The sequence below is a fragment of the Chaetura pelagica genome, unplaced genomic scaffold (assembly GCF_000747805.2).
Source record: "Chaetura pelagica isolate M959 unplaced genomic scaffold, ChaPel_1.0 scaffold223, whole genome shotgun sequence".
Classification (NCBI taxonomy): domain Eukaryota; kingdom Metazoa; phylum Chordata; class Aves; order Apodiformes; family Apodidae; genus Chaetura; species Chaetura pelagica.
In genome coordinates this window covers 13,440-24,845 of record NW_009952687.1, presented here as the reverse complement: position 1 = coordinate 24,845, position 11,406 = coordinate 13,440, and the positions used below count along the sequence as shown (strand labels likewise).

At 48.1% G+C, this 11,406-nt stretch overlaps 1 protein-coding gene across 1 annotated transcript in view; it reads left to right on the top strand.

The window, feature by feature from the left end:
• The window catches only part of XPO6 (exportin 6), a gene marked incomplete at its 3' end in the record, with an annotated part of 36,510 nt that overhangs the window by 13,788 nt on the left and 11,316 nt on the right, over positions 1 to 11,406 (top strand). The window contains exons 7-12 of the mRNA XM_009993788.1: positions 27 to 248; positions 3,451 to 3,577; positions 5,132 to 5,241; positions 7,532 to 7,640; positions 8,397 to 8,489; positions 11,201 to 11,270. Of these exons, the coding sequence (XP_009992090.1) occupies positions 27 to 248; positions 3,451 to 3,577; positions 5,132 to 5,241; positions 7,532 to 7,640; positions 8,397 to 8,489; positions 11,201 to 11,270 (731 nt within the window). The remainder of the gene's footprint in view (positions 1 to 26; positions 249 to 3,450; positions 3,578 to 5,131; positions 5,242 to 7,531; positions 7,641 to 8,396; positions 8,490 to 11,200; positions 11,271 to 11,406) is intronic.

The window sequence follows — 11,406 nt, the reverse complement described above, 5'->3', positions numbered from 1 at the left end:
GCCCGGCTGCGAATGTGGGCGGCGGCACCCGCCCCCAGCCACAACTCCCTCTTGGGACAGGAACGTGGCCGACTGGGGGTCCTGGCAATGTCTTGCATCAATGAACTGATGTCTAAGAACTGTGTGCCTATGGAGTTTGAAGAATATTTGCTCCGGATGTTCCAGCAGACTTTCTACCTCCTGCAGAAGATCACCAAGGAGAACAACGCCCACACGGTGAAGAGCCGGCTAGAGGAGCTGGATGAAAGGTAAGAGCAGTCAAGCAGCTGAGCTTTCCCTTGCTTTCTAAAGGACTGTCTTGATTATTTTGTAGTCATGCATGGTGTGTCTAATGGCCTTTTTTTCAGAGTACTGTGCTGGGGGAGACAGGCAGAAAGGTAGGTGCCCACAGGTAAGGTTCTGGTAAGGGGCTGAGTTGGCTAAGGGACCGTGGTGGCACAGGTTTGTGTTCTTTCCTGTCCTCTTCCTCCCCTTTCCCCCGTTCGTTGCTGTTTGACTGCAGGTCTGAGGTGGCACAAGAGCTGAACCTGCCCTTCATTCACTTGTAACAGAAAACAGAAGAGGCTCAGTGAGGTAAAGGCATTGCAGTATTCCCTTTCCTGGTCAACAGCTGCCTTCTCTGCTTCTCCTCAAACATCCAAAGAGTGGGTAGATGCTCTGCAAGTCATGACTTGACAGAAAATAGAAGTAGTTTCCTACCCTTCATTGAGATGTGATGATTTCTGATTGTTTTTTTATTTGATGGGGTTTTTATTTTTAAACACCACCAAAAGACAGCTTGGGGAGCTCCATGCACAGCAGCAGTGAATGGCTCCACCACGGGGCTGTCTGGCATGTGTGACTGGAGGCAGCATCCTGGGAGGCTGAGATTGTCATTTTCCAGAGAGTTACTACCATTCTTGTTGTTTAGAACAGCTCAGCTCTTTCCTATCAGATATTCCCACTTGGAGGAGACAAAGTGAGATTTGTCCTGCTGTTGTGTTGAGTGGTTGAAGCCCCAGGGTGGCACAGATGGTGGCTTGATGCTGCCTCTCCTTGCAGAGCTGCTGCCAGGTGAAGGTGGGCAGACCCAGCCAAATAAGTTGCAATGTGCTCAGGATCCTGCAATGGGCACCTGGTGCTGGGAATAAATTTCTGGGATTGCTGGATAATGTTTCTATTCCCAGATGAAGCAACAGAGCTTTTGAGCTTTGGGGTTTTTATGTTTGTTTTTTTATATCCCCTGAAGAGAACTTGCATGTTTCTTCTGTGAAATCCATAACTTTAGAGGCAGATACAGCTCTAGGATGGTAAATCTAGATTAATTGTTTAACAGTGAATTCTACTTGCTAATGTTTTTTTACTAACTTGCTCTGCCTTCAGCATCACCTGCTTCCTAGAAATGAGACTTGTAGAAATCTGCTACCTTTGCACACAAGATCTGTGCCCAGAGAGTGAGGAATTGTTACACTCTGGATTTCAGGAATGGAAAACCCACAATCCCTGGTTGATCTTTGTCCTTTCTTTTATGGAACACATCAGCAGGCAGCTTTCCCTGGCCAGGCTGTGGAAGGGCCTTCCCAGGGATGCTGTTGCCATGTCCTGTGTTCTGCTCCTTAGACCTGTTATCCATAGAGGTTGTTGGGGTCTGTAATTGTGAGACTCTTTCTTTATTCACTGCTAAGGTCTGAAATAAGGGTAGAACTCAGATGTCCTGGAGCCTGGAATCATGTAGCTGGTTTCTGGAGGAGTGGAGCTTTCTCTGAGCTGACTGTCCTCTCTGTGGGAAAGGATCTCAGGATCTTCCTTTTGTCACTTAAGAGCATAGCTCTACTCTTCTGTCCAAAACTAATGGTGTTAGTTAGGCTTGAACTCTTGAACTAACAAATTCCTGACCACAACTGGCTCTGAAGCAGCTACCTCCAGTGGATTGTTGTCTTCAGAACCTCCTTGCCCAGGCCCTGTTGCTTCCCTTCCTCTTGGGGTGCTGGTTATTTTTCTTCTGTTACAAAATGAGCAGTTGGTACAGCCAAACTGGTCCAGAAGAAGAGTAAACTTGTGGTTGGCTTTGAGGATCCCAAAATATTGCAAAGGACTAGTAAGGATCCAAGCAATGGAATGGTGGTTGCAGAAGGGGCTTTGAGGCTGTCAGAGCTCAGGGCCAATTAAGAATTTCAGTGGTCTCAGGTCAGAGCCTTTTTAGAAAATGAGAAGAATGAAGGAGGTGTTTGGGTCTGGACTCTGGGTTTTTTGCTGTCTTTACTTTTGAAGTGTTTGATCCATTCTCAGGTATGTTTGGTGGCCTCTCATCAAGTAGACAGTGCCAGATATGATGGAAAATTAGTCTTTTTGGTGATTCAAAGTACTGTGTGGCATTGGAGGCTTAAAATAATCCTCAGTGCTGCAGCTTTTTGGGAGCTGGCAAAGCTTCTGGGCTTGAGTGGGATTCCCTCTTTCCAAAAAAAGGTTTGTAGAAGAGAAGAGCAGGGCAGTGCAGCAAAACCTGTTCATGTCTGTCTGAAACTTGGCCAAGTTTTTAAACTAAAAACTTGCATGTTGAAGCTTTTTCCATGTGAGAAGGATGGGCTTTTCCACACACAACCCTGCTGTGGGGTTGCTGGAGCTCTTGCTCCTTGTGTGTGATGCTCAATCCTCTGTCCTGCTGGAGTGTTTCTTCTCTCTGCATACAAAGATGATTCCTAACCTTGCCTGAAGTTGATGTTGTTCAGGGCATGTTCTCATGAGCTCACCGGGATCTCTCTAATCTTTCCCCACTGTGGACTCAAGAACCCTCAGTGCTTCCACCAAGGTTGTGCTCTTGCTGGGCCCCTTGAAGTTTTGGTAACAGGCTTTTTGTTTGGACCTTCCCTTTGTACAGCCCCAAGCACTGAGGGGGGGGAAGATTTGTCTTTATCATCTAACTCAGCCACAAAAGCCTGGGCTCAGTTTGGCAACTTTTGGGTAGTTGCTTTTGCACTGCAGGAGAAACCATCCTTTCTAACTCTCAACTCCATGGCTCTCCCACTGCCTCCTGTAAATTTAACACATGTTTTGCTAACTCCTGCATTAACTTCTTGCTTCCAGCTCAGTTCTTCAGTGGCACAGGTTTCACTAATCCCTTCTACATCAGTGAGATGCTATTAAATTATTTCTCTAGAGTTTGGGGGGGGGGGAGGGGGCTGTGCTTATTTACAGGTCTGGTTGAACTTAGTTATATTTATCCAAATATTAAAGTTGCTTTTGACTAGACTGTCTTTTCTGCTGTTTCAGGTGTTAATGGAATCAAGGGTTGCCCATCCTGTAGGTAATTGTTGCAGGGCTTTATCTTTTCATTGCTCTACTGGATGCTCATTCTAACTTTCTTTTCAATGAAAGGATTTTGAGTGAATTTGATCACTGTTTCTCTGCAGTTGCTTCCCCTGGCAGCCTCCTGGGTGTTGTCTCAGATGAGTTTTCTCCTTTCCCTTGCAGCTACATTGAGAAGTTCACGGATTTTCTCCGTCTCTTTGTGAGTGTCCATCTGCGGAGGATCGAGTCCTACTCCCAGTTCCCTGTGGTTGAATTCCTGGCACTGTTGTTCAAATACACTTTCCATCAGGTACAGCCCTTCAAGGTCCTTTTTTTCCCCTGGTCTGGTCTCTGTTCTGTTGCCTTCCACAGCTCAGCTAGCCTGTTTTCCCCAGTGAAGCCCATCATCGTATCATTAAGGTTGGAAAAGCCCTCTGAGATCATCAAGTCCCACCATCAACCCAACTAAACCATGTCCTAAAGTGCTACATCCACACATTTTTGGACACCTGCAGGGATGGTGACTTCCCTGAGCAGCCTGTTCCAGTGCCTGACCACTCTTTCAGTAAAGCTATTGTTCCTAAAAACCAATCTGAACCTCCCCTACTGCAATTTGAGGCCATTTCCTCTGGTTCTATCACCAGTAATGTGGGAGAAGAGACTGACCCCCACCTCACTGCAGCCTCCTTTCAGGCAGTTGTAGAGAGCAGTAAGGTCTTCCCTCAGCCTTCCCCAAACTAGATAATCTCAGTTCCCTCAGCCTCTCCTGGTAGGAATTGTCCCCAGTAGTTCTGGGGAGTTGGGAATAGCTTCATGTGCTCTTGGATTTAGTTGGAGACAGAGGTCACATATAGTTACCTTGCAAGAACAACTTGTCTAGTATTTAACTTCTGCTTTGCTTGGTTTTTGCTTGTCCCTGGAATGGACAAGGTGGTCTGGAAAAATCTCTCTGGCTTGTTTTGATTTGAGGAGGCTTTTCTCCTCAATCTGCTGCTTTTACTGTATCTGAGGATTTGCTTGTAACTTTTAGTATTAAAAAAATCCCCCCATGGCTTGTGGTGTGTGTTACCTTGCTGTGGGAACTCTCACCATGCAGCTTGGCCCCATTTTTACCCCCACATGTGAGTAATGACAATGAAGCAGATGTATAAAATGCCAGAAGCTAATGCAGCAAACCATGGGATGGGTTAATGCTGAGACCAGCCTTGGAATTCCCAGGTTCCCACCCTTGTGCTAAAGCTGTTACTAATTTTTTAACAGCTTTATATCTCTCCAGTGACCTCCTAGAAATTTTTTCAATAAAGCAATAAGTTCTTCTCATGGATTGAAGTTGGAGCAAGTCCAGAGGAGGCCACAGAGACGATCCAAGGGCTGGAGCAGCTCTGCTCTGGAGCCAGGCTGGGAGAGCTGGGGTGTTCAGCCTGGAGAAGAGAAGGCTCCAGGGAGACCTTAGAGCACCTTCCAGGGCCTGAAGGGGCTCCAGGAAAGCTGGGGAGGGACTTGGGACAAGGGCAGGGAGGGAGAGGACAAGGGGGATGGATTAAAACTGGCAGAAGGGAGATTGAGGTTGGACATGAGGAGGGAATTCTTTGGTGTGAGGGTGGTGAGAGCCTGGCCCAGGTTGCCCAGGGAAGCTGTGGCTGCCCCATCCCTGGCAGTGTTGAAGGGCAGGTTGGATGGGGCTTGGAGCAACCTGGGCTGGTGGGAGGTGTCCCTGCCCATGCAGGGGGTTGGATCTGGATGATCTTTAAGGTCCCTTCCCACCCAAATTATTCCATGACTCTATCCTCACTCGTATTTCCATTGTGTGAGATCAATCTTGCTAGAGCTCATGATACTCATGGTGAATTTTGGTGTATTTCAGCCTACCCATGAAGGTTACTTTTCTTGCTTGGACATCTGGACACTCTTCTTGGACTATCTGACTAGCAAAATTAAAAGTCGCCTGGCAGACAAAGAAGCAGTACTCAACAGGTGAGCAGAGGGTGAGCAGAGTACTCAAGCTGAGCAAGTTAGGGGAGAAAAACTCTCACATATGTTGTGTGTGAAGCCACCAGAGGAAGAAAGCTCTAAAATAGAAGTATAACATGATTTTAGCAACATTTAGAGCACATTTTAACATATCTTAGAGGGGGAGACCACAGAGGAAGCTGCCTAGTGAGTGTTCATACATCTACAACTAAGTAATGACTTAGGAATTTAAAAAAACTTCATTGGGAATTGAAAATTCCTGTTGAATTGGAGGATGTGTCTGAGGCAGTGATGAGACACTGCTTGGAAGTGAGAAGTTCTGGCTGTATGTGTGGATTAGTGCTTGGCAGCTCTTCCTTCCTAGCTGCTGTCTCCTGAAGTGAGTGGCTCTCTTTTGATCCAAGTCCCTTTGCTACCATTGTTAAAAATGGGGTGAAAGTACAACCTTGTTCAGGTTTTGGAGGCTTAAACCATGGCTTGTGCCACCTCACGTTCCTCTCAGTGCAGAAGGAAACTCCTTTCCCTTGAGCACACTGAGTGTAAGTGGTTGGGTTTCTGAAAAGGCAGCCTGGCACCCTAACCACAAAGGACAAAAGTGGAACTACCTTACACCAGATAGCTCCTTCCCACCCCCATGGGAACTGCAGGCTTTGCAATTTCTCAAGAAGCAGGTATTTGCTTTGAAACTTTGTTAGAATTTGCCCCTAACTGGCTGCTCTCTGCTTAATGATGCTGAGCTCTGCCTGGACCTCCTGCTCCTCCTCTTCTGCCTGAGAGGTGTGTGAGCTTCAACACACAGAAACAAACAGTAGCTGTTGCTCTAGAAATAGCTCAGACTATAAAAAAACACAAGGGGTTGAAGCTTAAGATACTATTTAATCAGAACTACCTGTCCTTGGTGACAACTTCTGGAGGTGCAGCTTCCTGCCTGCTCTCAGTGTGACAGCCTGGGAGTGGTTACACCACAGGAGCACAGATGAGGTTTCCTGTTCTGTGGCTTCTCAACTTTGCACTTTGTCCACGTGACATCTTTTACTACTGGATAAATTGCCAAATCCAGAGTTAGGTCACATAGTTATGGGAAAGGTGGTCATTCAGCCTCTTTGCTTGGAGAGCTTCCAGCTGGCAAGGCCTGACCCTTGGGTTGCATCATGCTCTCTTGTCTCTGTCAGTGTGTGCTAATGACTAATTCAATCTAGATTTCACCTAGAAAAGAGCCATGACTCTTGCACTGGGCCTCAGCTGTTTTGGGGATGTTTTTAAAACAACCAATCAAACCAAACCCCCTCAATCCCCTGGCTTGGTCACCAGGAATGGTTGCATGCTGGGATGGCTCTCTGCTGATTTTGCAACTTGCCACAATTTGTAGGTGATCAGTGAGAAGGAGGATCCTCTGTGCTCTGCACAGCTCCTGAGAGGTGCCAAGCCCTTGCAGTGACATGCCTTTAGTGTTACAGTGCAGGTGGGAAAAGTGCTGCCTTTGTTTCAGAGGACAAAGGATTGAATTAGTTGACCAGCAATGCATGGAAAGAGAGCAGGAGAGCAAACAACCTCAGGGGAGGTCTCCTCGGAAGGCAGGCAGCAAGAATTCTGCCCTGTTTCATCTGTTCCTCATTCATTGCCCAAAAAGCAGAGCACCAGGCAGGCTGCTGAGGAGCAGTTGAGCAACAAGAGGCTGTTATTGCCTGTACATCTGCTGTTATTCCTGGTAAACCCCTCCAGCCTTTCCTGTTGGGAGCTCTTGGGCTCCTGTTGCTAATAGGTCTCCCTGTCCCTTTCAGAGGGAGTGGGATATAAGATATCCCAGACTGGTTTGGGTTGGGAGGGACCTTAAAGATCATCTAGATCCAACCCCCCTGCATGGGCAGGGACACCTCCCACCAGCCCAGGTTGCTCCAAGCCCCATCCAACCTGCCCTTCAACACTGCCAGGGATGGGGCAGCCACAGCTTCCCTGGGCAACCTGGGCCAGGCTTTCACCACCCTCACACCAAAGAATTTCCTCCTTATGTCTGACCTCAATCTCCCTCTTCCAGTTTTGATCCATTCCTCCATGTCCCCTCCCTGCAAGGGAACCAGGGCTCTTCCCTTGCAGGTAGTTTGTGACATGAAATGACATGATACCTTAACCCCAGGGTCTCCTTGATGTTCCCTCACAGAGCTGTGCCGCAGGCTCTTCACAGTGCCTCACTACAAACTTTCCTCTGCCTTCCATGTCCCTGGGAGGGCTGTGAGTGCAGCAATCTCTGCAAAATTGTTCAATGAGACTCTTGCTGTGTCCTCCCTGATCCCAGGTACGAAGATGCTCTGGTTCTGCTGCTAACAGAGGTGTTGAACCGAATCCAGTTCCGCTATAACCAGGCACAGCTGGAGGAGCTGGACGACGAGACACTGGATGATGATGTAAGGAGCAGGGTTGAACAAGGACCAGCTACAGGTCCAAATGTTAAGTCTTGCACTGGTAACACCTAGAATGTCTTTACTTTGTGGAGTACAAGCTTCTTCTCCATTCCATGTCGAGTTGGAGGTTTCAAGCAGCATGAAATACTTCCATCACAAGTGTATTTAGTCACACTGAAAGGATGCAACCTCTGTTTTTAACCTGGTTCTTATGGGGAAAAAACTACTCAAGTTCTGATTATCAGAGGCATTTGGTGTCCATGCCTGGTTGCTTTGGAATTTAAATGCTGAAATATCTCTGAAACAAAAGGTTTAAGTTGGATATATTGTTGGTGCTTCTAAGATTAATTTCCTCTTAAGTGGGTCCTGGGAAACATCATCTCAATAGTGATAAATGTGGGTGGCCAAAATGGATGGGGGACAGAGCACTGGAAGGCAGGTTGTTCTGCAAGATGGATGCTGGTCCTCTGAGCAGAAACTGCTTTTTAGGAGTGAAGGGCATGTGGGTTGTCACTCCAGGGAAACCTGCCTGCAGACCCCAAGCAGGTGGGGGCAAAATGATTCTCCATCCACTGCTGGCAGCACGTGGGGATCGTAAGAGCAGTAAGATCTCTTCAGTATCCATGTGTCTGCAAAAGCCAGGCTCTGGAAAGGAGTTGGCTAGTCCAAAGAACCAATTAAAATGTACTGGTCCATCAAAACCATCTGTTTTCCAGCCCTCTGGAAGTGCTGTGCTTACCCTGGTGTTTCTTCCCACAGCAGCAGACCGAGTGGCAGCGGTACTTGCGCCAGAGCTTGGAAGTGGTTGCAAAAGTCATGGAGCTCTTGCCAACTCATGCCTTCTCCACCCTAGTAAGTAGTTATCCAGACCAAAAAGCATGCTGTGAAATCAGCACCAGCTGCTGGAGTTTGTTACAAGCTGTTTGATAGGGGCCACAGTGCCAAACAAGTGGGGAGATTTGGGGTTCGGGTGGCAAAACTTGGTAAGGAGGAGAGCAGAAATGGAAAGGAAAAGCTTGGGGTGGTTTTGGCTTTGTCAGATTTCTTGGTGTGTTTTAAAGAGAGTACTTCAGTGAGCAGCTGAGTCCTCCTTGCTGGACACGAAGCTCTTTAGAAGTTCCAACTTTCAAAGTAAATATTTGGCAGCAACCCTTTGCTGCTGTTTATCTTGGCCTTTTTATTAGGAGCTGCAGATTGGACAGATGAGAGTGTCATTAGGGTTTTAAGGAGAGTGAAATCTTTGTGTAAATGAAAGGCTAGATGCAGATGCTGCAAAGAGTGCTTTGGACAATCAGGAATTACATCTGATAAACAGAGGTAAGTGCTTCTCTCCAGCTAGTGCCACTGCTGTTGCTAGAATCTGTGGTGTCAGAGTTGCCTGGGTTTGTCATGGCTTCTGAGCAGGGGATCTTGAGGCTGTAAACCAGTGCAGCCCAAAATTCAGGCTGGTTAGTGCCTTTTCTCTGGGTGAGAAGAGAGACAAGGGATCTCAAAGCAAGCCTATGGGTTCTGCTGTAGATATTGCTCACCTGGACCTCTGAACTTCTGGAAGGAGAACTGAGCTGCTGCAGGGGCAGAGGATACATGAACTTCTTTTCTTAACTGATGTTTTTATTTAAGGAGCACTCTGGCAAAGCCAAGCACTAGCAGCCTGTGACTAGCAACTCTGAAGTGGTGAACAAAACAGTCTTGATGGGACAGCAGAAGGTTCTTTGCAGTGTGGTGACATGGTGTGAGGCAGCAGGAGGCAACACGTGGAGCAGCTGTTTGAGAATATGGGTCACAGGGTGAAGAGCTTGTGGCTTCCTTGGAGTAACACATTAACATGAGGAAGAGTTTCTGTTGGTTTAAATACTTCTCCTCCTGCAGATATAGAGATTCTCAGCTGTGACTCAGGCACAGCCTCTTAGAAACTTGGCAGTGAGTGCTTGCTGGGAGCCCAGTGCTCCTTCAGGTTTCTGCACTGGGTGATGTGGGAGATGCCTGAGCAGTTTCCTGTGCTTATCTCAGCAGCCTGCAGAGCTGCTGGATGAAGTGCCTGGTCTGGCAGGAGCAAAGAACAAAACCAGTGTACAGCAGCTGCAGGGACTCTGTCCTGTGCTGGCAAATGAAAAGCTGCATTTCTCTGTGTCAGTGGATGAAGGAACTTTGGTAAAAACCAACCACTTCCAGTGGGCTGACTTTGCCTGTAGTAATTAAGTAGAACTGTGCCAGACTAAAAGGGTTGAAAAATGTTCTTTCAGGTGGGATGGTCTGCAAGGAAAAGGTCAGTGTGCAGTTTTGTCCTATTTGTGTTCAGGTGCATTTAGGGATAAGGCAAATAACCCCCTGAGAGATACCACTGAAGTACCTTGGCTGGCCAGGTGCTGTGGGTGGCTTTCTGGTCTCAGTTCCATAGAATCACCACAGAATCCCAGACTGGTTTAGGTTGGAAGGGACCTTATGGATCATTCAGTTCCAACCCCCTGCATGGGCAGGGACACCTCCCACCAGCCCAGGCTGCTCCAAGCCCCATCCAACCTGCCCTTCAACACTGCCAGGGATGGGGCAGCCACAGCTTCCCTGGGCAACCTGGGCCAGGCTCTCACCACCCTCACACCAAAGAATTCCCTCCTCATGTCCAACCTCAATCTCCCCTCTGCCAGTTTTCATCCATTTCCCCTTGTCCTCTCCCTCCCTGCCCTTGTCCCAAGTCCCTCCCCAGCTTTCCTGGAGCCCCTTCAGGCCCTGGAAGGTGCTCTAAATTCTCCCTGGAGCCTTCTCTTCTTCAGGCTGAACACCCCAACTCTCCCAGCCTGGCTCCAGAGCAGAGCTGCTCCAGCCTCTGAACATTTTTGGTGGCCTCCTCTAGACTTTCTCCCAAGAATGACCTTCCTGTGTTGGGGGCTCCAGAATTAGACATAGTGCTCCAGGTGGGAATATACAAACATACTCCCCCGTGGTGGTGCAAGCTGGTGCTCAGCTGAAGTATCTCCAGGCTCAGGCACCTTTGCTTTGGTCCTGAGCACTGGAGTTGGGCTGCATCCTGTGCCCAGCCAGGGCTGCATGACCACTGTGGTGTTTGGCTGTTTTCCTTGTGAGGCTTCAGCTGTCCTGGCTGCAGCTTGTGGGCCAAGTTCTTTGGTTGAACAACCTTCTTTGGTTGAACAATATTTTGATAGCTGCATTTTGAGAAGCTGACACTGCTGGGTGAGGTGACTGCAATGCATGTGTCCTGAGCTGCAGGCACAGGAGGTCCACATCCACCTTCCTCTTCATACTGTGGCATCCTGTGCCATCACTTAGACCACTCTCTTGGTAGGCTGGTGGCTGCTGTTTGGGGGGAAAAGGAGAGCAACCCCAGGGAAGTGTTTTCAGGGTGGTGATCTCTGTTGTTTTCCTGATGTCTGTTGAGCTCTGGGAAGCTGTGGTGTGCAGGACCAGCCCAGGACCTAGCAACTTGCCTGTCCTCCAGGTGTCTTCTTGAAGGCACTAGGGAGAAAGAAGAAAACTGTGCTCTGAGTAGTTGGGTGTTGACTGTCTGCTGAGCCCCAAAATCATGATCATTTCTTGTCTCTTTCTAGTTTCCAGTTCTGCAGGATAACTTGGAAGTGTATCTGGGACTCCAGCAGTTTGTGGTCACTTCAGGGACAGGTAATAGTCTCTGTCCAGCACTGCTCTCCTCCCTCTTGGAGTAGCTGATGGCAAAAACACTCCAGACCTGCTCTTGTCTTGCTTTTTCCCTGTTCCATTTAGGACCTGAACATGTATGGTCTCTAATGGTTCAGCA